The sequence below is a fragment of the Cydia amplana genome, chromosome Z (assembly GCF_948474715.1).
Source record: "Cydia amplana chromosome Z, ilCydAmpl1.1, whole genome shotgun sequence".
NCBI lineage: Eukaryota > Metazoa > Arthropoda > Insecta > Lepidoptera > Tortricidae > Cydia > Cydia amplana.
The window spans coordinates 10827953-10854604 of NC_086096.1; the positions used below are offsets into that span (position 1 = coordinate 10827953).

At 38.0% G+C, this 26652-nt stretch overlaps 2 protein-coding genes across 2 annotated transcripts in view; both read left to right on the top strand.

The window, feature by feature from the left end:
• The window catches only part of LOC134661354 (dynein axonemal heavy chain 6), an 81577-nt gene that overhangs the window by 26259 nt on the left and 28666 nt on the right, over positions 1–26652 (top strand). Inside the window, exons 39-58 of the mRNA XM_063517393.1 lie at positions 487–677; positions 804–976; positions 1070–1253; positions 1643–1808; positions 2311–2472; positions 2651–2827; positions 3567–3763; positions 4620–4782; positions 5642–5724; positions 5953–6064; positions 6688–6813; positions 6978–7138; positions 7578–7719; positions 13968–14153; positions 15071–15243; positions 15773–15953; positions 16152–16331; positions 16466–16699; positions 20453–20599; positions 20784–20974. Coding sequence (XP_063373463.1) covers positions 487–677; positions 804–976; positions 1070–1253; positions 1643–1808; positions 2311–2472; positions 2651–2827; positions 3567–3763; positions 4620–4782; positions 5642–5724; positions 5953–6064; positions 6688–6813; positions 6978–7138; positions 7578–7719; positions 13968–14153; positions 15071–15243; positions 15773–15953; positions 16152–16331; positions 16466–16699; positions 20453–20599; positions 20784–20974 — 3329 coding nt within the window. The remainder of the gene's footprint in view (positions 1–486; positions 678–803; positions 977–1069; positions 1254–1642; positions 1809–2310; positions 2473–2650; positions 2828–3566; positions 3764–4619; positions 4783–5641; positions 5725–5952; positions 6065–6687; positions 6814–6977; positions 7139–7577; positions 7720–13967; positions 14154–15070; positions 15244–15772; positions 15954–16151; positions 16332–16465; positions 16700–20452; positions 20600–20783; positions 20975–26652) is intronic.
• Positions 22759–24121, top strand: LOC134661345 (uncharacterized). Its single transcript, XM_063517382.1, has one exon. The coding sequence runs from the start codon at positions 22767–22769 to the stop codon at positions 23637–23639; it is 873 nt and encodes a 290-aa protein (XP_063373452.1). The 5' UTR covers positions 22759–22766; the 3' UTR covers positions 23640–24121.

The following is a 26652-nucleotide window of genomic DNA, read 5'->3' on the forward strand; positions in this document are numbered from 1 at the left end:
CTTACACCATTTTTTTTTCTCAACCGTTTGATGGCGCCAAACACGGGCGGTAAATTAACCATTATCAGCCCATTAATTGGTAGCATATTGTATGTATTTTTTTTAATTCGGCAGCTTTTTAACTATGGCATAATTTTCCCCACCTTTTACCACTGTAGTTACCACCAAAATTTAGTTCGATAAGGAAGATAAAACCAGTGTTGTAACTAGTTGCCTTAGCACCGACTTTAAACGTATCCGTTGCTAGTGCATATAGTCGTAACACAGTAACACGGAATAATATATTATTTTATTCGGTTTTACTTTTTTTTATAGATTAATTCCTTGTTGTAATGTTAAATAATGTTCGTATACTGAGGTGACAAATTGAAACTTTGTGCCTTAGGGTCCAGCTATGCTCAATATTAGCCCTCGCAGCGAAAACTAACTTTGATCTCTTGTTGCACAAATAACTATTCCAACCTCGTGAGAAACATTTGTTTCTAGGAATACTTAGAAGAATATAACTCGACTGCGCGTACCGAGATGCACTTGGTTTTGTTCACGGACGCCGTGGAGCATATAGTCAGAATTGCGCGCGTGCTGCGAGCGGAGAGAGGGCACTGCCTGATGGTGGGGCCGGGCGGCTCGGGCCGTCGCAGCGTCGCTACCCTTGCCGGCCACGTCAACGAGTGCAAGTAAGTTACGTGAGCGGTGAGAGAATAGAACGTTTGTTCGCTGTGCTCAGCTCATCAAGCTTCGTATTATTGGTAAGTAGAGTACCTATCTTTGAAATTAATATTATGAATTTCGTTCAATAACAGATGCATGGGCATGGAGCTGAAGCGTAACTACGACACTCCGGAGTTCCACGACGACCTCAGGCTCATGTACATGCGCGCGGGCGTCGCCAACGAGGACACGGTGTTTCTCTTCACCGACACGCAAATTACCAAAGAGGGCTTCTTCGAGGATATTAATAACATGCTCAACTCCGGTAAGTGGTGTGAAGGCATCGATTTTTAGTCTATGTTGTAAAGACAACATGTTTTAAAATTGAACAGTACCTTGAATTTCAACTCTTAATCAGGTGAGGTGCCTAACCTATTCGAAGGCGATTCATACGAGCAAGTTCAGACGGGGTGCCGGCCTGAGGCGGCGAAAGCCGGACTGAACCCCGCAGACCGCGACGGCGTCTACACCTTCTTCATCAACCGAGTGCGCAGTAAACTGCACCTGGTCATCTGTATGAGTCCAGTCGGCGAAGCGTTTAGGTTAGAAATATTGTAAAGGGAATGTTGTGGTCGCGTAGCACACACCGTTGGTTGGTTTATAAGAGTGCATAAACAGAGTGCCTCACATAATTCTTTTATAAAAGGCCAGTTACCTATTAAAGAGTGGTCAGTAATTGACGATTTTATTAAACATAATGTGCGTGTTACAATAACGCTACAGATTATATAATAGTTCTCTATTACTTTAAAAATATATAATAAAAAATTGAACTATGCCATTAAGTTTGCTTAAATGTAGGTACTTAGTCATACCCCGAAATTAACGGAGTTTGAAAAAAACACCGTGTATACTAATATTAGAATAACGGTTTCGTTTAGTAATATTAGAAAACGAAGAATCTTTTCAAATGAAAAGTATATTTCGACAGACGACGTTGCCGCATGTTCCCGTCATTAGTGAACTGCTGCACGATCGATTGGTTCACCAAGTGGCCGCCCGAAGCGCTGCTGTCTGTCGCGGAGCTGTGCCTCGCGCCCGCGGGCAACAAGGAGACCATCGCCAAACTGTCTAAACTTTGTGTCCTCATGCATCAGGTGTGTTTCACGTCACATAGCATTTATAGCGCAATCACACTAGGTCGTTTGCCACGTGCATTTTGGTGGCAAATTTATACTTCTTATCGCGACCGCGACCTGGTGAACGACCTTTCTTTGGTTTTTAAACTTGAGCTTTTCAGTGATTACGTAATTGAACGAACCTCAAATTTACTGGCTGACGTGATTCTTAATATAGATAGATATAGACATCTTTATTAAAGAGATTAATTTACTGCTGGTCGCCCTGTACGCTATTCGGAGCGACTTAGTTTACTTTCAGGGCGCCTGCATGCAGCGCCCTACACACTAATAATATGTATCATATTCATAAGAAACAGATTTTATAGAGCCGACATGTACTTAGTATAAAGTTCCTTAAACACAAAAAAAACACAATTTGCAGTTTGGCAACAGCAGATCCTACTTTTTAATCCTAATTTGATGACTTAGACTTAGTGACTAAATCCTAACAAATTACATATGTTATTTTGTCTTTTAGGATGTAGACGTTATGACGGACAGATTATACAATGAGATGCGACGTTATTTCTATACGACGCCAAGCAGTTACCTAGCTTTGCTGCAGCTGTACCTTGGACTGCTAGACAAAAAACAACAGGAAATAATAAGGGGAAGAGACAGGATATCTTGCGGTTTGCAAGTAAGATTGTATTTCCATTCCATGCGATTTTAATAACTAGTTACGTAAGATACCTAATTATTTTAATGAGCCTATTACATAATTACCCTACTCTGGTCTGACTCTAGAGTCTAGGCAAACATATATTTTACCTTGGTTTAGTCTGTATCTCACGTCAAGCTTGCTCGGTTCCGTCTAGAAACTGTACGAAACGTACGAAGTAGTAGGGGTAATGGAACAGCAGGTCCGCGACATGGAGCCGGTGCTGGCCAAGAAGGCGGCGGAGGGCATCGCGCTCGTGAACAAGCTGAAGGTGGAGCAGCAGGCCGCCGACGTTGTCAAGCAAGCTGTTATGAAGGACGAGGCCGAGGCAAAGGTATGCACCAAACTCCACTGTACAGGACATGAACCTAGTATTTTAACTGGACCATGAGAGGTGGGGGGAAATGACCGAACGGGACAGTCTTATGTATATTTCAGTAGGAGTAGCAGCGAAAGCGCTATTATTGTTTGTCCTTGTCACAGTCTCACATTTTTTCCCCCACCATAAATTAGTATGGATTATGGTGGGCAACAAATAAATTCGATCAATCATAGTCTCGCATTGCGTATGTTTTGTCCCTCACGGAGGCACGCGTAGACCACTTCTATAGGATCCTACCTTCTATGGTACAGGATCAAAGGATTTAATTACAACTTACAAAGGATTGGCAAGATCAATTGTTCCAAGTATCTGCCAATTCTGCCACCAAACTGATCATAAAGGTGACGGAGAGCATTAGGGCTCATTTAGACGGTGCGAGAAGCGCATGCGAGTTTCATTACATTGCCTCATTTGATCGGGTTGTGGAATCCAAGCGAGCCGACGAGAGGGAAAAACGAGAGATAAAAACTATTAGTACGATTCAAGTGCGAAAAGTAGGAAATTCGCAACGAGTGGCGATAAATTAAAACACGACCGAAGCGAGACTACCTTCGTATGCACGTAAAATGATAATTACCGCACTAGTGCAATAAAATAGCATTATAAGTACTGTAAATAAATATTACTGTATTGTAAAAAAACTGTTAGGTTACTTAGTTAAAAACTACAGGCAAAATTGGCATAATTTCAGATAAAAGCCGAAGAGGTGAAAGCCATAGCGGACGAGGCAAAGGCTGACCTAGCACTGGCCATGCCGGCCATGGAAGCGGCGCAGACCGCCCTAAAGGCCCTCAACAAGGCGGACATTAACGAATTGAAAGCTTTCCAGAAACCGCCTGCCCTTGTGCGATTCGTGATGGAGCCGATATGCATTTTATTTAACGCCAAGTGGGTTTAAAACTTAATATTTTATTAACCTCACTTTTCAATTAATAATTGACACAAACACAATTGGGGCGATTCATTTAATCTGTTTCAATACCGAAAGTTAATGACGCGTATTACACAGGAAAGATAAAATAGATTGCTAATTCTAAATCTAATACCTTTAAACTAGCAATTCTTGTTTGTTTATTTATATATATATTTCGGCGATCTCGGAAACGGCTCTAACGATTTCGATGAAATTTGGTATATGGGGGTTTTCGGGGGCAAAAAATCGATCTAACTAGGTCTTATCTCTGGGAAAACGATCATTTTTGAGTTTTTATATGTTTACCGAGCAAAGCTCGGTCTCCCAGATATTAAGTAGGTATATAATAAATGCGATAGTAACAGTCTGTCTGTTACCTACCTCTTCATACTTATGCCACTAAACCCATTTACATGAAATATGGTACCTATAGAGATAGCTTGAGGCCCAAATAGGACATTAATCATTATCATTTCATTTTACGCAGACGAATTCGCGGGCATAAGCTAGTTTCCCGTAAATACTATCCACAACCTTACAGACGTACAGTCGGCAGCAGAAGTTGCTAAGCGAACGAGGTGTTCAAAAAGACCTTGCCGCGCTCTTATTATTTTAACAATAAAGTCGCGTCAAGATCATTTTGAACACCTCGCCCGCTTAGCAACTATTGCTGGTGACTGTATCTGCCTACGGCACAGCACAAGCGTTATTTTTTATTATTGCTAAGGATCGCTTACATGACAGGATATTCGACTGTCATTTTTGAACTATCAGCCTCGTAAAGGGTTAATTTAATAATTTAATAAATAATACACACATATTAATATGCAGGCCAGACTGGGATAGCACAAAGAAGTTATTAGCGGACGTAAACTTCATTGGAAAACTAGAGGACTATGACAAGGACCACATACCAGATGCTACGCTCAAAAAGATTAAGGCATACCTCATCCACAAGGATTTTAATCCCGATACTGTGGTTAAGGTTTCGAAAGTAAGTTTTTTTCAATTAAAATTTATCATAACTCAACCTCAACTTTAATCGTCTTCTATGTGCTAGTTGAAACTTTCCAATAATTGGAGAAGTTCTCGGATGTTTTGGAATATTTCACGACATAATAGGGTGTTGCCAGCCAGCTTGTTGTCATTCAGTGAGTTAAACACCCCACTGATTAATAGTCCGCCAGACGATATCGGCCTGTCGGTTGTTCGGAACTGTCAAATTTTTGTTCTAACTGACAGGCCGATATCGTCCGGCGGACTGTCAATCAGTGGGCCCCTTTAAAGGTGTGGGGGATATCGGTGTAGATGTAGATATAATAGTCAAGAAATTATGTTTCCTTGTCACAGTGATAATCAATATGAATTCTGCTAAGAAACTCGTAATACACTTAATAAAACTCATTTCGCATAATTGTTATTGTGCTGAAACTATTAACATTTCTGAAAAATTATCAAATAAACCTAACTTAACCTACCCTGTTCTACACAACCTATGCAAAATAGTTTCGAAAATACTTTCTGTTTCAGCTGGAGAAAAATTATGCGAAAAGAGTTTTATGCGTAACATTACATTATGACAATCAATTATTATGCGACGAGATACGACCCCCACTGGGACAAAGTACGAATGTTACATAAAAATATTATAGTTGACTAAACTGTATCGAAATAAATATTATAGTTGAGTTGGGGTCCCATAGTGAAAAAAGTATGCGATTTCACTTTGGTATACGAAGTCTTAATTCAAGCATTGCAGTCGACGAGTAGAAAAATCAAATTTCTTGACTGTGTAGGTATAGTAGTAGGTACCCTAGTCGATGAATTTCTCAAGAACCTGTTTCGTTTTCTAGGTGTGTCGTTCTATGGTTTTGTGGGTGCAAGCTATTGATATGTATGCTAAAGTCTTCAGAATTGTCGAGCCAAAAATTATCAAGTAAGTATTTTGATATCACCATCTGTATTTAACAGATAATATTGTTTGGTTAAAAAAATATTTATGACTTACAGTTGGTCAAACCAAATTTGTAAGTTAATAAGAACAAAAAAACTATACTCATCCTTTTCTTTTGGGTGCTAGTACTAGTGTAAAAGAAAGATAGTATGATTCTCTCTATGTTTGAAAGGAGACAGTCTTTTGACAAACTATATTTGATTTATTCAGACATAGGGAGGCAGCCGCAACACTAAAAGGTGTAATGGCAGTTTTAAGAGCTAAGCAGAAAGAAGTGGAGGCAATTGAAGCGCAACTTGCTAAAATGTTGGACGAACTAAGGGTAAGGACTAGTAGAAAACTAAGTAGATACCTACTTAGATTTGTTGTGTGGATAAAAAGGTTCCCTTCGATTCGGTTACTTTCAAAACCGTCAGATAACCATATTTTTAGAAGAGTTTAGAAAACAAAATTATTTTCTTCTCATGTCATAAGTTATCTATATCATAGGTCATTTTTATACGGGCTAAGTTAAGTACTGAGATCTAATAATCTGGAATCCAAGTAAAAAACAACGCATCTCTGTTTATATAAAGGGTGGGACTCATAATATAAAATGGGTGCACGTTTACGACGGACTTCTTTTTTATTTCTTTGTGGCGTAAACGAAATATGAATAAATAAGGCAGGCACATAAAGTAGTCCAAAATCTGGCACCCGTGAATATGGCAATTAAAGTGAATGGGGCGCTGTAAGATGTGTCCACATTATGTGGTAACTGAAGTTGTTAAACCCTTGACTTGTCAATACAGTTACAAAAAATATCGTACGATTCAACAGACATTTTTACGGTAACAATATTTTACACCAGTCTACTCGTATATACTTTGTGGACAGGTGGGAGTTGCCATAGGTACATGTTATATTTAGTAGGTAAATGCCGTGAGTGAACATTTGTTGTGGCAGGTGGTCGAGGAAGAGCGTATAAAGCTGCAGGCTGACGTGGACCTGGCCGCCGCCCGGCTGTCGCGCGCCGGCAAGCTGACCCAGGCGCTGGCCGACGAACAAACCCGATGGGAGGACAGCGTTAAGGTAGGTCACTACTCTTCTGCCCATCAGGCTACTTACTGTATGTATACCTACTAAAAGTACTATCAAGGGATAATCTTTAAGTTTAGCACGAGTGCAGTGCGACAGTGTGATTATTGTCTCATATTCGTAATACACATACATAAATTCTAAAAATTTTTTTGCAGTCAGCGACTCATCAACTGTACTGTACAACCGGGGATATCATCATAGCATCTGGTTGCATCGCGTATTTTGGCGCGTTTCCAACCAGTTACCGCCGAGAGCTCGAAGCTAAGTGGGTTTCACAATGCAAGGAGCTTGGGATACCGGCTTCTGACACTTTTGAGTGAGTCTATTATTTTGTTTGCTGGTTTAATTTTAGTGACTATTTGCGCGGCATAGCCATTGCCCATACGCAACAGTGATTCGCTGAAGTGTACCTACTCGTAGTTTAGTTTTATATTCGGCTTCAGTTTCTTAAACTTGAGATAATAGAAATATGACGAATAGGGAACCTCGGGTGTAATAAGTAGTCCTGCAATTGCTAGGTACAAAGAGAATGATTTACTCTTTTTTACGAAATTGTATGTTTTGTTATGCTATGCTATGTTATAATGTTCATTTACATGTTCTTCGTGTCCGTGTCTGTGTCCGTGTCCGTCATCCTCATCATCATCCTCGTTCTCATTATTTCTCAATCGTATGGCTCGTGACGGGTTTTCGTGATGACCCTGCACCGTATTCACTGCACGGGCTATATAAATAAACGGTTATCATGGTTCCAGTTTGATCACTGTAATGGCGAACTCGTACACGATCCGCACGTGGAACTCGCAGGGCCTGCCGCGCGACGCCATCTCCACCGAGAACGGCATCCTCATGACGCGGGCGGGCCGCTGGCCCCTCACCATTGACCCACAGGAACAGGTCGATATGACGTCATCGTTCATTTACTGCTAACTCACTCTGCCATTTTATTCAGTTTTCTAATTATACATAGGTCTGTACTGTACCTAGTTAGCTCGAGATATAATCGTACTTATCGAAAATACACGATTCGATCTGGAATTACTCTGCATTTCCAAGCATCATAAAATGTACACGTAGGTACCTAAGCTTCGTTTTCTTAGAGACTATTTACTCATTTTCCTTGAACGAACTCATACTCTATGTAACATCTATTAACTACCATAATTCACGCAAATAAATGATACATGAGGAAGTACATGAGGATAAAATCGGTAGCTCTTAAGTTTCTTTATCATTGGATTGGCCTTCGTTTGATCCATCATATTAAACGCCACCTCCTGTAAAATGTATAACGCGTAATAGCACGCAGAGTACTTAAGGTGACGGTAGAGGTGGGTAAATTTTCAGATTCTGTCAATTTACCCCATTTCACACACAAGCGCACTTCACGCACACTACCTCACTTTACTGGGACAGGTCATTGACCCATCAAGTTTTTTTAAGATAGCGTTTTGAGTTTAGTGTTAACCACTGACCTCTTTTGAGGAACAGAAACTGTAAAAACGTTCCATTGAAAGAAGAAAGAGAAACAATACATTAAATATTGCTCTCCTTGTCTGTTCATGTCACACGTGACGTATTTAAATTCTAATTTAATTCATTTGATTGTTAACTATTTTCTGCATATTATGGCTTTGTCGAGATACGCGTTTTGTAAAGTTAAACCGAATAAACCCAGATGTCATTAAGTCAGATGTAAAATGTTATTTACTACTCTATACGGTTATTCATAAGGCGAAAAATCAATTCAATTAAAAATTTAAATAAATAAAGTTTCGGCAGGGTGGAAATTTAATTAAGGCCGACAAAATAAAATTTAATAATATATGTCGGCTGATGTACCCCTAAGATCTTTACAGATTTACTTGTACGAGTATCGTATATTCGCTATTTATTTTGCTATTAAATTTATAAAATTAAAATAAATAATTAAATATTATACTGGCATTCCACCGCTATTATTTCAGTGCTGAACTGATTATCTTCGATCGTAGCCTTGATGATGTAGTTGTACTTACACTTACGGTGGTAGGAGCGGCAATGAACCCCGCGCAGCGTAGAACGAGAGGTGCGTAGGGATAAGTGCATATACATATAATTCTTCGTGCGTCTGTCTGTCTGTCCGTCCGTCTGTCACAGTCTATTTTCTCCGAAACTACTGGACCAATTCAGTTGAAATTTGGCACACATATGTAAATTTGGCACACAAATGTAAATTTGTGACCCAAAGATGGACGTGTAACGTAAATAAAATGTATTTTAGAGAATTTGAAATACGGTAGCCATTTTTGGGGGGGGGTAAATGAAAAAATTAAAAAATATGTTTTTTAAACTATATAGTGTTACATATCAAATAAAAGAGCTCATTGTAAGAATCTCAAAGATATATTTTTTTTATAATTTTAGGATTAATAGTTCAGCAGTTATTCATGAAAATAGGCAAAAAATTATCATTCTCCGCCCACTTTCTCCGAAACAACTGGATCTAAAATTTTGAAAAAAATACACAAAGTAGTTCTTTATAGTGATGGGTAGGACATCAATTTAAAATGAGTTTGTATGAGTACCTCATTTTCTAAAATGAGGTGTTACAATGTCTTACATCAAATGAGGTGAGGTACTAGCATATTTTCAGCGTCGACTATTCCATTAATTCCAACGGCGACAAAAATATTTAATGTATATACATATTTATGTATTCATCACTTCCTTTATTAATAAATAAATAGTAACATTTAATTTGGAGTGCAATTCTGGAGGTTAAGAATAGAACTTTTAGGAGAAAGATAATTTTAGAATCAAGTAAAATGAATAGAGGAGTGAAGTAAGACATTTTTGCGGTACGAAGTACTGCGACAAATTAACAAAATGAGTGGTACAAATGAGGTGCCTCACGAGTGAGCGACTCGACACTAGTTCTTTACCTATATATGTCAGGAAAATCTATAAGAAATGTGCAGTCAAGCGTGAGACGGACTTAATATACGGAACCCTTAGAATGCGAGTCCGACTCGCACTTGTTTTTGTTTAGCTCTTATTAGGTTTAAAGAGTTTTATGAGTGAAAAAAGAAGTTTTTTGTTTTATGTGCCCGCGTTATTGCCGATCAATTGTGTTTTAAACGATAATTAGACAAAAAAACTTGTTTTTCACCCAACGAATATAGATCCCCATGACACATCTTCCAAGTCGCCTTTGGATAGGCTTAATTTTAAAAATAATTGAAATAATGTTCTATATCATTCATACTTGCAAAAAAAGACTAAAAATAATTTACGTGACCAATGCTTATTATTAGTAAATATCTTACAATTTAATATCTGATATATCACACGATACAAAAAAATGGCCGCAAAGTTAAAAGTTTATTTATTTACGTTACTAGTCCATCTTTGGATCACCGACTCTTTGTCATATGTGAAAAATGTGTACCAAATTTCAATTGAATTAGTCTATTAGGGGCAGACACACGAGTGATCTTAAAAGGGATTTTTTTCTTGAATGATTTGTATGTACTTACCCCAACGCACCTCACGTTCCACGCGGCGCAGCGTAATCAGTAAGTACCTAATAATTAGTGTCCGACCGAAACACAAATTCCTGTATATATAAATATTGTTGTCCTACTTGCTCCCCAACTTTTGGTCTTTGTCACATAGTTTAGTTTCATAATACGAAGTACTATTTCGTATGTTTCGGCCAGGCCGAAAGATTCGGCCGTTTTTTGGCCGAAACCGAAACTACGGCCGAAACATGATTTTATGGCCGAAACTGGCCGAAACCGAAACCGAAACCGAATCTTCGGTCGGAAACTACGAATAATCACAATGGTCTTAAGTACCACAGACCCTACTGTCGCTTAAGTCCTTTATGACAATCTCTGCCTATTAGAACTTATAAAAAAAAAAGAAACCGAGTAATTATATCCAACTACCGAACCTGCTTACAAATTTTCTCGAGATATTTGAGAAATGTGATATGCAAAGGAGAACATTCGAACAAACGAAAGTATTTTTGCCCAAGCTGAAACGGAGACCTTCGCCTACGCTCGGTCAGTGATGGTTTAGGTACAGTCAGCTGCAGGTCACCCCTGCATAGAAGATTGTATGCAGGGGTGGTACCTTTTCTCTGCAGCTGACTGTACACCTATAAAAAATTGTTGTACCTGCTGCAATTTTATACCGGTACCGTACTTTATATTTCAACAGGTATAGTACCTTCAAAACGAAGCGGTATTGATAAATAATAACGGTACCGTACCGCCTATAAATAATAATAATAATTCAGCCTATATACAGGGTGGTCCAAACCTTGACGTCCAAAAATTTTTTTTTAGATTCCTCACGTCGTGGGCTATCAGAATATACCCCATGTATGTTAGCCGATTTTTCGTAGTTATCGAGTTATGATTTTTTTTTTACTTTTAACTTTTCATATGAAATTCCGGGGTTCCCATACAGAGTGGCTAAAAAATAACTGCATTTCCGTTGCCAGGGAGGTTTTGGGATTATACTGAGCAACTTTTACAATGGGGCCAACCCCGAAACCGCGAAAAAAAATTACCCTTCCATAGAAAATGGACTAGCCAAAATGTATAAAAAGCCAATTTTTTTTCGCGATTTCGGGGTTGGTCCCATAATAAAAGTTGCTCAGTATAATCCCAACACCTCCCTGGCAACGGAATGCAGTTATTCTTCAGCCACTCTGTATGGGAACCCCGGAATTTCATAGGAATAAGAATAAGAATAGAATAAGAATAAGAATTGTTTATTGCCACATACATGAACATAAAATAGAGTTAGAATTACTTACATAATAAAATAAAACAGTTGTTATCATATACAAAACAAAAGTGAGAAGATCTTTGTATTAGGCAAAGGGTTCCAGTCTCAGCGTGTGCCGGGCCTAGGTGCCCGGCGCTGGTTTTCAGACCGGTCGGTCCCAGACTAAGGACGGTCGGAGAATATTACCTACATAGGAAAAGTTAAAAGCTTAAAAAATCATAACTTGAAAAGTACGAAAAATCGGCTAACATACATATGGGGTCACATTATGATAGCCCACGATTTTTGGACGTCACGGTTTGGACCACCCTGTATAGACAATAATCTCAACGCTAGCCCAATGCGGATTGGGGACTTCACACACAGCTTTGAATTTCTTCGCAAATGTATGCACTACGAGTATGCAGGTTTCCTCACGATGTTTCCTCCTTCACCGAAAAGCTAGTGGTAAATATCAAATGATATTTCGTACATAAGTTCCGAAAAACTCATTGGTACGAGCCAGGATACCAATGAGTTTTTCCTTACCGCTTATACCGTAAAGAAATAATGCAGTCTCTGCTTTGCACGATTATTGTGTGGACATAATTCTTATAATCACCGAAACATACATACCTCTACGCACAGAATGTCATTGAAATAAAACATTGTTTTTTATAGTAAATTAATATAACATTCGATTTATACACATAACAATAAGCAGGCCAGGCCGCAGCGATATTGGCCTGTAAGCTTCATCTCGGTCTCCAAATCCGCAAAACTCGCTGGTACTAAATGCTGGTCTTGCCGTTATTAATTATCTTGATTCTTGAAGATTATCAGAACAGCACGTTACGTAATCGCATACATAGACGGAACGAACGTCAACAAAGTAGGTGTAGACACTGCAAGTCTTTAGGTATTAAACGAATTACGCTTCGTATTAATAGATGAGTAATATTTAAATGAACATATAATATTCTCTAACATAAATACAAGATTACAATTAATTGACATCAAAAGTCATTGACGTACAGAAGTCATATACATTTTTATAATGACGCAAAATTGATACCAGCATAATGAAAATCAATCCCAATCAGTAAAACGAGTCTTTAAACTTTTTTCATTTTAAGCGGGTTTTGAAGGAACAAGTTACTTAAATTCGATTGTAATCGTATTGTTTTAGGATAATTTACTGCTGTTTTCGACCGTTACGACCCGTAAATAACAACAACTCACATTTAAAATTTGACTGGAGCTCGACGTGATTATATTTATTTACCCTATTTTATGAAATACAATTTATCTACTGGTATACATTTTCGTATGCGTATATGATGAAATGTCTTTATTAATGTCAAAAACGAGCTATGACGACGTACAGGTCTGCTTCGATGCAAGGCCAACGGCCATCTGACTCGAAGAAGAGTTTTGAGTGATGTCGTCAATGTATGGAAATTATACGAAAGTTTACATTTGGGATTGAATTTCTGTGTTGTATTTGTGAGTAAAAATATAAGTAGATAATAATCTGGTAGTTTAGTTATCTAGCCTTCAAAATCCCACAACAACTCAATTACTGTCAAAGACAAAACTGTAATGCGTCTTGCTCAAACGGAACTCCATATTTTGATTTTTGGACACTTTTAGTGTCGATTTGTAGAGAATTACAGGAAATAAAAAAAAATATGGCGTGAAGAGCCGGTACACGGCTTCTTCGTGAACATATTTACGTATAATTTAATGCAGTTATTAATCATTCATTGAACAAATTGATTGCACAAAGTGAGGTCTAAATCGAAAACGTCATATACCGTCCCCTTAAGAGCCAACAGGAGTGGTCATTTCTCCATACAAACGTACTCGACTGTTTCCTCCGTGGGTTTTGAAGCTAGAGCAATGATTTTTTCAACACAAATTAATATTGTCAATATCTGTGTCGGACCGTTTTGCTTTATTTCATATTTTTGTTTTCTAAGGCGCTAGAGCCCTTCAAAAATGGCCAAAATGGCCTAATTGACTATGCCGCAATGAGAGGCGTGCTATTCAAAACTGACATCAATTAGTCAAAAAATCAAAACGGTCCGACACAGATAATGTCATAATCATTTAGATTTCCAAATTTGGTTACGATTGGTTAAGTTTTGGAGGAGGAAACAGTCGAGTACAAAACCTCGATTTTTGATATTTTTACGCAGGATTTTTCGCCTTGTCCTTATCGCACTAGTTTTAGGAGCCGCTTCCGTTAGCGAGACGGGTATATTTACCTAAAATATTTTAATCTTAGCTCCTGTTGGCTCTTAAATTATACAGGATGTCACGTTTTAAGTAGGTATCCATCCATGGTATCGACATAATATCATTAATATCATTATCAACAGGCAAATAGATGGATTAAGAACATGGAACGTGATAATGGTTTACAAATAATGAAACTGAACGACCCAGCGTACCTCCGAATATTGGAGAACTGCATCCGCCTGGGTTGGCCTATGCTCATTGAGGACCTGGGCGAGTCGCTCGAAGCTACGCTCACGCCCGTGTTGCTCAAACAAACCTTTTTACAGGCAAGTAACTAATTCGAACAAGGCTTTCTACACTTATTACCTACTTAAGTATTGTACTTTCTATAGCCTACCTATAACTAATGCCAGGCCTACACTACACATAACTCTTTGACTGCCGTTGTGACGTGGTCCTCTATACAAGACAACGATAAACTGGCTTGTTTTTTCATACAATTGCATTTAAATAAGATACATAAATCCATTCGTTTTTTTTATAATATGGCTATCAAAAATATTTCTCCATAATTTCAAAGTTTTGTCGTGTTCCTCATAGTCTTTAACTTCGTTAACTCGAGATGCGAATTTTATGCAGCTTAGTTTGTGTTTTTATCCCATGGCGAAGGTAAAGAATTAGGTAGGTATTTACGAGAATCGCCTTCTAATTAGTTCGCGGTTCATTTTCAGCGTATTTATGGCGTTTGTGGAGTCATTATTTTTTAAGAGCCCTTAATTAATAATGTTAGATTGTTACGTTAAGAGCTAACTTGTTAAATAAACGAAAGATAGTTTATTTGATAATAGTTATTTACATATGGGGCTACTTTTCCGCACTAGTGCGTAAAATAGCACTTTTCGTGCGTATGTAGAAACTTTAAAGTGCCATATGTACTGTAAAACGTTGTTCGATACACGTGCGAATAGGTAATTCGCCACTCGTGTCGATTTAAAACACTCCCTTCGGTCGTGTTTTAATTTATCGCCACTCGTTTCGAATTTCCTCTTTTCCGCACTTGTATCGAAAAAAATCTTACGATGTCCTTGCATTGTAGTAGGTAACACTAATAATTATGTGGTATTGTGGTATTCCCTCGAAGATCCGTATTTTAGTTATATTGAGGTATCGTCTTCAGTTATTTTTAATCTGGATTTTTATAATTAGATTAGTATCGATACATTTTCATTTGTGTTGTACACAGGCCGGAAGACTTCTCATACACTTGGGTGACAGTGACATAGAATACGACACCAATTTCCGTTTGTACATGACGACTAAACTGGCCAACCCACACTATATGCCCGAAATATGTATTCAAGTAACGCTAGTCAACTTTACAGTCACTTTGTCTGGATTGGAGGATCAGCTCTTGGCGTTAGTGACTGTTGCTATATTTTTTACACCTCTTTACGGCACCAAAAATATAAGTAATATGTAATTCTAACCTTGCCTTGCACTGTGAAACGCTTTCCAACTTTTAAGTCAATCTCAGGATATGATTCAATCTCAGGTGGTCTCTTTCACTTAATCTGATGTGAGCGGGCTGCACTGAGATTGTGCAATATATACTCCATCCTGCTTCTCCAGGGACTACGTTTTTGTTGTATCGGTCGTCCACTATCCTCTCAAAGTTCGGATGCCGCTCTTGCTAAGCACGCTACGCTGTAGCACGTAGCAACGTTAAAGCGTAACCCGCTTTCGCGAAATACTTTCGTAGATGTGAAAGTTTTCGAAATACACTACTTTAAAAAGTTAAACTAACTCGAAGACCGACCACTTAGACCTTATTAAAATTAAATCGAAGTAGTAATCATGTTGTTCAAAAACTCTCCAATGTTATTATTTTAAGTTACTATATGATGAACTTTATTTGTACTTATTCTAAAAGAGTTTTGTAAACTAGTGATGTGGTGAGACTAGAGCGGCCAGACTTAGAGTTGTTGCGCACAGAGCTAATAGTCCGCATCAACACCGACAAGGGAACCCTGCTCGAGATAGAAGACAAGATACTGAAGCTGCTCTACGCCTCCTCGGGGAACATTCTCGACGACGAGGAACTTATCGAAACGCTCAACGAGAGTAAGGTGGGTGTGCTAGGTAAATTATGATAAATTTTACTTTTTTATCAACGCAACCCTAAAATCTGACGAATCGGAGCCTGGTTTTGCTCCGAGCGCTTGCTCAGTTCGGAATGTCTCGTAAATTCGTATGAGCCGCAACAGAGTTAATTTATTTAGTAGGCTAGGTATAAAACATTCACATAATTATACGTGATATAACAGGAAACGTCGGAAATCATAAATGCCAGACTGGAAGAAACGGAAGCCACTGAGATTAGCATTTCTGCCGCAAGAGAGAAATATAGACCCGTGGCGACTCGGGGTGCCGTCTTGTATTTTGCCGTGGCTCAGCTGGCCGACATCGACCCCATGTATCAATTCTCCTTGAAGTATTTCAATCAGGTACAATTGTTTAAGTATCTACTGCATATTTAGCTATAGAATAAACATATCTAATTATACCAAATAATGAGTTTATACATAACCTTTAATATTAAATGTTGTATGTATAATAAAAGCATTTTATATAAACGCAGGTTTTCAATCAAGTAATAGAAAGGAGCGAAAAAAGTGACGTCCTTGAGACGCGGCTACAAATCCTTTACCGCGAGATTACCTTAAACGTCTACCAAAACGTGTCTCGGGGACTGTTCGAGAGGCACAAACTCGTGTTCAGCTTCCTGCTCAACACGGCCATATACCTTAATGCTGGCTTGATTCGCCAAGATCAATGGAACTTCATTCTGAGAGGTGCAGCTGGTACTTCTGTGGTAAGCCTGATTTTAGTAAATGTCTTATTTGATCAGAATGATCAGTAGGTCAATACAATCAGCAGGTCTTTATCAGATATCAAACGAATAGATTACATAAGGGCTAGGGCAAAGTTGACAAACGGTGATAAAAAAACGCCGATTGATATATTTAAATAGACACGACTCTTTTGTTAGCATTTGTCATCCCGATACAATTTTTCGTTTCGTTTGGGGCTATTTGTAGATTTACTATTGTCATCTTGGCTAGGCCCCATGAACTGTACATAGGCGAGTACAGAGTATTAGGTATATGTTACCCTGTAAACGCGTTTTCACCGAGGTGATACGGAAAACTAATAGGTTTAATTAGGGGAGCGAGTTTTCACCACTGACCATCCAGCCTCTAGACATAGCATAGTCGCGCTACCCCCTCTGCCACACATACGGTAGCGTTACTCCATCTTCGAGTCACGCCTACACCGCTTACTTCAGTCGGCGGACCGGGCTCGGTCTAGAAACTTCGGTAGCTCGAAGAAGTTTTTGCTATCAAAAATGCATTATTGTTGTGTCAAATTGTGTGGCAAGAACACTAAAAACTCTGGTGTACAAAAAAATGGCATTTCATTTCACAGGTAAGCCGATGTTTTAGAGATTTGGATAAAAAAATATTTTAATTTAAGCGTCTCATCAAATTTGACAGCGCTTGAAACTCGATGACGTCTTTTAAGAAAGTCTCTTTCTATCGCGCTGCATCCGTATACATCCTTTCTTGTCTTTTATTACGTGACATTCCTAAGCCCAAACTAGTGATGTCCATATCCATAGAATGTGATTGTTTACTATTGATAAGGTCATTCAATTCAAATCGCATAGGTATTTGCGAAAAATTCACTATAAAACAAATAAATAATATGAGAATTACACTTACGGTCAGGTACCAATTTTCCCTTGAACATAACCGATATTGTCAATTCAGCACTACATAGGTACTCGTATTACTTTTAGCGATTATAAAAACATTGCAAAAATTTATCACAAGACCAATTTTATACAAAAACACACGGTTGCAATTTAAAATGCATTATTTTGATTCCATTTTTGTTGAGAATAGTGGGTGCCGGTTTAACTTTTTAATTTTTGCTTTTTTTCTGTGTACGACTGCCAACATGGCAATGATACTTGAACATTCGGCCAAATAATTTAAACCTCATTTAGTTAGATTGTGTTAAATAACATTTCATTTACATAATAACAAATCAATATTTGATTTAAACCATGTAATAACTCTTAATAGAATTATACAGGATGTTTTTAATGGGTGGGTATAGTAGGATACCGCGAATACAGGATGGATTTTCTTTTTGGCTCAGTGAGGGCAGCTACCAGATCCCGTACTGCTACGAGAAAACGGTCTTAAGAGACCTTCCCTCGATTTTAAATTAATGAAGATTGGCATTTACAGATTTTGGAAAAAACATACAGGATACGAGAAAAAGGTCATTTTTGACAAACTTTTTTTTTATGCCAATCGATCCCATTCCTATTGAGGATCAAAAGCTTGTATGGGAGCAAAAAAAAATTTCATGCTAGAAAAGCCACAAATCGAGGAAAACTTTTCCCATAATATTCGAATGAAAATGAAAACTTTTATTTTTCACATGCTACTTTTGTATGCCAATCGATTCCATTCCTATCCAGTATCAATAGTTTCCTAGGGGTCGACTTACGGTAATGTACTAAAAAGCCACAAATTGAAGAAAACTTATCCATACATTTACTATGGAGAAAACGTGAAATTTAATTCACAGTTTTCTATCTGGCCAATCAGTCCTGTCCTGTTACATTTAAGAACCATAATACTGTATGAAGACATTGCTGTACGAATGATGGGCGAGGTAGAAAATTGTGAATAAAATTTCACATTTTCTCCATAGTAAATGTATGGAAAAAGTTTTTATTAATTTGTGGCTTTTTAGTACATTGCCGTAAGTCGACCCCTAGGAAGCTATTGATACTGGATAGGAATGGAATCGATTGGCATACAAAAGTAGCATGTGAAAAATAAAAGTTTTCATTTTCATTCAAATATTATGGGAAAAGTTTTCCTCGATTTGTGGCTTTTCTAGCCGGAATTTTTTTTTGCTTCCATACAAGCTTTTGATCCTCAATAGGAATGGGATCTAATTTGAAATCGAGGGAAGGTCTCCTAAGACCGTTTTCTCGTAGCAGTACGGGATCTGGTAGCTGCCCTCACTGAGCCAAAAAGAAAATCCACCCTGTATATAAAGCCGCAACTCGACTGATTAATTGACATAATTGCTCTCCCAGAAGGGGGTTCCTGGGGTATTTGACTTTGATACGGTCGTATAGAGGGGGTGGTTTGGTGACTTCCAGAAAAATCCGACTTTTGGTCACTAAACGGTGACAGATACGTGGGAGATGCTCGACCAAATGTCATAGAGGGACGCTGACAGTTTCTGAAGCCGCCATTATTTTTTCAAAATGGCGGATTCAAAATGGCGATCATTTTTCAAAATGCTCCCAGCGCGCTAAAATTTTGGTCACGAAAACTCGGGGTCACCTAGCTGTATTCCTATGGATTTTTTTTAATAAAACCAATATGGCGGTAAAAATGGCCACTTATTTTTTATGAAAAGCTTCAAAGGTGAGAGATAGGTGGGGGGTGCTCGACCAAATGCCATAGAGGGCCCGAGACAACACAAATTGCATTTAAAAAGTTTCAAAATGTACTAACTAACATAAAAACACCTTGTAATACCATGGTTGCAATAAAGAATTATGATTATGATTATGAAAATGGCCGTCTTTTTTTTTTTCAAGTTGGTCTGAGCGAGTTGAGATTTGGCATGCGGCGAGCTTGGGGGCCCAAGATTAGTATGTGAATTATTTTTTGAAAACACTCAAAATGGCGGCGGACACGGGCAAAGGAAAATTTCCAAGTAGGTTAAGCGAACCCGAAGGGCGAATATCAGGCTGGGAGGCCGAAGGCTGACCCGCCGAAGGCCCGAAGCCTTCACCCCGACTCCCAAGCGTGCAACCCTCAGTAATTTAAAGCGAGGCCGAAGGGCGAGCTGCGTGAAGAAGTGCTTCCAAGCAGGGATGTTGCGAATATCCGCATCCGCATCTCGTCTCGTCTCGCGCTTCTCTAAATCCCATAAGACGCCTTTTTACCAATAGTTTATTTTTAAATTAATTATATAAAGCAGATACACCTGCTAACGAAACCACAACGTTATGGGTTAATGTTTTCGAACGAACGAATCAACATAGCATTCAAAACATGCTTGCATATTATTACTGTTATTACATTATTGACCGTGATTGACAATGTTATTATTCAACGTGTCACATCACTAGCGCCCGGCAGATATTACTGTCTGACGCCCACGTGTGTTTGAACGGACCAATCACGGCACGGGACTCGCTCACCTCGTCCCCCGCACCCCCGTATTTTTGGCAGCATCGGTTTCATGAAAGAATTGGCCTAAGTTGAGTCTAGAGGCTGGATGGTCAGTGGTTTTCACTAAAAACGGGTTTTTACGGTAACATATATACTTATACCGCATCCTTTTTAACAAATATGGAGAGATAGTAAACTAATTTTGTGCCTACGTAAGTATAGTTATTGGGCCATAATTGCTCAGAAACAAGTACTCGTAATTACACGCGTCTCTACTTAAAACGTAGTTTCAAGTTTTTATCATAAAAATACACTACATTATCTATCAATCAATAGATGTTTTGTTTTAGGTTCCACCAAAAAAACCATTAATCGAATCACTGACCGAACAAATATGGTTGCAAGCTAATCACTTGAATGAAATGGACCCTAGTTTTCAAGGAATCGTAGAAGACTGTCTCAAGAAGATCCATATCAAAATAGGATCTTTTGAAGTGGTAATTTATTAAGTACCTAACTTAAAAGAGTTATAACTGTTATAAGTATTGTGCTACTGTTAAATACATAAAACCGAAGCCTATTTTTGACATATGACTCGGTCATGACTCATGAATAAAAGACTGAGCGAAATAATATGAATCTATCTTATCATAAACATAATCCTAATTATTAATTTGACAGGACATACACGTAGATAGAAGCAATAATCGCCCACCAATCAAAAACTGGAATGAGATATTGGAGCCATTTGAAAAGCTAATGATAATTAAATGTCTCAAAGAGGAGAAACTAGTGTTCGCGATTGCTCAATACGTCAGCATCAGCCTTGGGAAAGTGTTCATAGAGAGTCCCACCGTGCAACTAGCTACTCTGTAAGTAAACGAAAACTGCTTCTTTTTGTGACAGGACAAATCAAGAAAATGTATGCCGAGGGAATAGATGGCGATATACCTTTAGCCTATACTCGAGTAGATGGCGACACCGTTTTATGTTTAACACATACAGTTGTGTGCAATATAATAGCAGTGATGAAGATTGTCATAGACTTTTTGAATCTACTTAAACAAGCAGTCTAAAATGATAATTAGGGGAAAACTATAACTTTAGATCCTTCCAGGGCACTATGACCAAAGGTCAAATATTGGATCTTTTTTATAATTCTTATGCATTACTTGACATTGTTTCAAAATTAACTGTAACCTCTACTTAAATAATATTGGAAATAAAAAAAACCGGCCAAGTGCGAGTCGGACTTGGAGGGTTCCGCACCATCAACAAAAAATAGAGCAAAACAAGCAAAAAAAAAACACAAGCAAAAAACGGTCACCCATCCAAGTACTGACCCCGCCCGACGTTGGTTAACTTCGGTCAAAAATCACGTTTGTTGTATGGGAGCCCCACTTAAATCTTTATTTTATTCTGTTTTTAGTATTTGTTGTTATAGCGGCAACAGAAATACATCATCTGTGAAAATTTCAACTGTCTAGCTATCACGGTTCGTGAGATACAGCCTGGTGACAGACGGACGGACGGACAGCGGAGTCTTAGTAATAGGGTCCCGTTTTTACCCTTTGGGTACGGAACCCTAAAAAAGATCGTCTTATAGAAAAGTTAATTTTTTTTATGGATACCATAGGTTTAGATGTACGAGTAAAGCTTTGATTGGAAATAATAGGCAAAATACTAAGTTACAATAATATTACACAATTGTATTTTTTTCGTAGGTTGTTACGTTTTATAAGAATTTCCGCGAGGTAGTAAAAAAGCCGATTTACTTACATGATTTTTTTAGTTCCAATATTATGTAAAGGCTAATTTTGAAACAATGTCAAGTCTTCTTCCTCGCGTTATCCCGGCATTTTTGTCACGGCTCATGGGAGCCTGGGTCCGCTTGACAACTAATCCCAAGAATTGACGTAGGCTCTTAGTTTTTACGAAAGCTACTGCCATCTGACCTTCCAACCCAGAGGGAAACCAGGCCTTATTGGGATTAGTCCGGTTTTCTCACGATGTTTTCCTTCACCGAACTGGTAAATATCAAATGATATGTCGTACATAAATTCCGAAAAACTCATTGGTACGAGCCGGGATTTGAACCCGCGACCTCCGGATTGAAAGTCGCACGCTCTTACCTAGGCCACCAGCGCTTCGAAACAATGTCAAGTAATGCAGAATAATATAAGAAAATATCCAATATAATTGATTTTAAGTTATAGTTTTCCCCTAATTTTCATATTACTATTGACTGCTATTATATTGCACACAACTGTATTAGTGAAAGAGAGAGAGAGAGTCAATAAGAGTACTGTGTCGAAAGATGACAGTAAATTTAGTTGACTACGAAAGGACCCCGTACCATAAGTATGGAAAATGTGGTTTCAGTTAAATATTCTGAGATTTTGATATAATATAGATTTTAACGTCCTGAACAAAAGTCTCTATGGGGGCTACCACTGTTGCCGAGTCCCTTTCAGAGTTACGACTGATTTTGTATCAGATAGTAAATCATTAATTAGATGCAATTACCAACTATATATTTAAACAATTGACATTAGATTGAACCTATATTGCGATTTCGCGATAAACTGGCCATTTGACGAAAGATAAAGTGACTGCAATGTCAACTTCAAACGTGCGTCATGTGAGTTTGAATCGAACGATGATATGAGCCAATGGTTTCGAGATGGCGATGTGTTTTTAATGGATCGAGGATATCGAGATGTTGTGCCATATCTCCAAAATAAAGGCATGCACTGTAAAATGCCCGAAGTCCTTGCACGTGGACAGCAACAACTTTCAACAGAAGCAGCAAACAAATCGCGAATAATTACGAAGACAAGATGGATAGTTGAAGCCCGCAATGGCCATTTGAAGTCAATTTTTAAGTTTTTTGATGGTTTGATCCCAATGGCACAACTTAATCATCTAAACGACTTTCTGAAAATAGCTGGTGCTATAATTAACAGATATCATGTCAATATCTATATGGAGGATGCAACTGTTCGATTAGCCAGAGAGTTACTGAATAGGATTCATGATATTAATGTAATGCAAGCACGGGTGGAAGCTGACGTTAATCTTACTAGACGTAATGCTAATTGGAACCTTCTTAATGAAAATCATTTTCCGCAGTTTCCTAGGCTTGACATGGCGTATTTGAAGCGACTGACTATTGGTATTTACCAAATTAATTTAAGCCCTGCTTACATACAGGATAAAATGGATATGGATAATAACGATGTATTTGAGTTTGATGAACTAAATGAACACGGCCTGATACGTATGAGAATACGCTCGCGTTTTCGAAATGCAGTTAAACATCAATTATGGATAGCGTTCCAAAACGAAATTCCGGAGGAAGAGCCTATCTTGGCCTATTACTGTAAATGTAAAACCGGTGCCAGGACTATTGGTTGTTGTGCTCATGTTGCCAGTGTGGTATGGTACCTTGGTTATGCACGTCATCAAGAAAACGTGAAATACCCAAGTACTGCATTATTAAACCACATACTTGATTGTGCGAACAGAAATCCTTGATAAACCGAGTTTTAAAGTGTACATGTGTATCTATCAAAGTATGTAAATATATGTAGATAAGATTGAACGAGTAACACTATTTTCTTTCATTTTATCCGTTAGGTAGTTTGTTTTGTCTGGTACAATCTACTGTAAAAATATGGGTGCATTAAAATGCACAAAAAAATGTTCCAATGATTTGTATGTCGTTGTAATAAGAACTTCTCAAAACATTTATCAAACGATTTATTTTTCACTAGAAAAAGACGCTGGAAGTGTCATATTACATTACTGATATTACTGTCACTGTGACAAGGTGCGAATTAGTAGTTAGTACTAGTCTATTTCCTTGAGGGTACAAAATAAGTCGTAACTCTGAAAGGGACTCGGCAACAGTGGTAGCCCCCATAGAGACTTTTGTTCAGGACGATAAAATCTATATTATATCAAAATCTCAGAATATTTAACTGAAACCACATTTTCCATACTTATGGTACGGGGTCCTTTACTTTGCTAACTTCTAAAATGATACCTAAATCGATATTTTACTTTAGGGGGGTTCTATCTATCGATAGCTGTTAACAAATCAAAACAACACTTTTTCAAAACATTTAATTATTTAGGTACGTGTTTCCAATTGGAAAACTACCAATTGCCGACAGAAATTCTCGATTTATTTTTATCAACAAATATTATCATCTTTCCTTGTATCTAATACATTAAATTATATATGTAGGTTTATTAATTTCATTATATTTCCGAGTTGATGAAACTCTCTAAAGTCACTAAAGTAACAAATACTTAAATAAAACCTTAAGTAAGTATCGTATATCGTATCGCAGTAACACCGTCAACAACGAGGTAAGAGGTGTCTAAAATTGTATATTGGTTGTATATTGGCTTGGATTGCATATGAACAAACTTTTTAACGAGCTTTTTAAACATAATGAGTATTTTTGAATAACGCTTGTATGATGAATATACATTTGAATTACACGGCAGTATAGGTATTGTTTTAAAGCATGTGTCCAGGTTATAGGTACCTGGACAACCTGGTAGATTTTATCGGTTTTTTTTAAGCTTCTGTATTTGGGATTGCGATTAAACGTTGAAGAAATCATGGGCAAAGGTACAGCTTACAATTGTAGATACCTAACATTTACGATTTAGAAATGGATTCACAATTGTTGTCACCTTTCCTTTTAAATTCGAAGAATATCTAATGGACGCAATTGTTTACCAATAATTAAACACTACGCGATACACTGCCGTATTCTAACTTCAAGATATTCACAAGAGACGACACGTACTAGATCCATTTTAGATACGTTATAGTTTAGATTTCAACTAGTTCCCTTTTGCAGCGCAATTCGGGCAACCAATGTCACTTTTACGATAGATCGTGTTAGATATTTATTAGATGTGAATTAGATCTCTAAGTGATATCTTGTGGAAATCGTTCAAGAGTATCTCCGGAATCGCGGAAATGTCAAATTTGACAGATTATATCTTAAACGTATCGTTATCGTATCTTGGCGATGTCTAAAAAATATCTAATACGAGGGCTGTTTGATAAGTACCCGTTTTCCAAATGTATTCATATCACGGGCCGAAAATATGTATACAATCGTTTTAAGCCATTTTTCAGAGGTGGGAAAATTTAAAAAAAAACAGCATTCTTTTGTTTTTTTCTCATTTGACAGCGATTTAGTGAAAGCGTGAACTTAAAATTGTGAAAATGGAGAAAGAGCAGTATCGGTCTGTAATTAGATTCTTGTTTTTGGAAGGAAAAACATGTGATGAAATAAAAGTAAGAATGCAAGCGGTTTACCATGAATGTGCTCCTTCTATGACAACCGTCAGATACTGGTTTAACGAGTTTAAGCGGGGGAGAACAACCGTCTTTGATGAGGATCGCCCAGGCCGCCCAATTGAGGTGACTACAGACGATATGGTTAAGAAAATTGAAAATATCGTTTTAGCCGACCGCCGAATGGAACTTTGAGAAATCGTTGATGCTGTAAATGTTCCAATCGAGCGGGTACAAAACATATTAGAAGATAAATTGGGTATGAAGACAGTATCGGCGAGGTGGGTGCCGCGTTTACTCACGGAGGAGCAAAAACGGAACCGACTGACTACTTCGGAGCAGTGTTTGGCCGTGTTCAAACGTAACCCGAAGGAGTTTCTGCGTCGTTTCGTGACCGTAAACGAAACGTGGGTCACCACTACCCTCTGGAAATGAAAGGGCAGTCGAAGCAGTGGATTTTACCGGGTGAACCTGCGCGAAAGATAGCAAAAATCGTTCCATCGGCTGGAAAGGTCATGGCGACCGTTTTTTGGGATTCGCAGGGTATTATACATATTGAGTTCTTAGAAAAGGGGAAAACGATAACAGGGCAGTACTATGCCAATTTATTAGATGAATTTGACGCTGTGTTGAAGGACAAACGACCCCATTTAAAAAATAAAAAAGTACTGTTTCATCACGACAACGCACCAGCTCATTCGTCTAGAGTTGTGATGGCTAAATTAACACAATTACGCTACGCCCTATTGCCTCACCCCCCGTATTTTCCAGATTTGACCCCATGCGATTTATTTTTGTTTCCCAACCTGAAAAAATGGCTCGGTGGTAAGCGATTTGGATCAAATGACGAAGTCATTGCCGCCACAGAGGCCTATTTTAATGACTTTCCGAAATCATACTTTTTGGATGGTTTATTGAAGCTTGAATATAGGTGGAACAAGTGTATAGAGTTAAAAGGAGACTATGTAGAAAAATGAATGCATATAAACAAAAACAACTGATAATTTTTTTCATAAACGGGTACTTATCAAACAGCCCTCGTAGATGTCTATTACAAAATCCGAATCGGGCCCACAGTCTTAAGAGTTTAGTCAGCACTTAGGTATTTATATTTTTAACAAAAGAAAAAATACCCATAATTGTAATACAATGTAGACGTAGATTTGGGTTTAAAAATATGATTTAGAAAAAGTTGAACAGAAAGACAGTTTAAAACGCAATGTT

Bases quoted from the DNA above. Each gene is read 5' to 3' on its own strand.
- LOC134661345 (XM_063517382.1), top strand. From the start codon at position 22,767: ATGAGCCAATGGTTTCGAGATGGCGATGTGTTTTTAATGGATCGAGGA.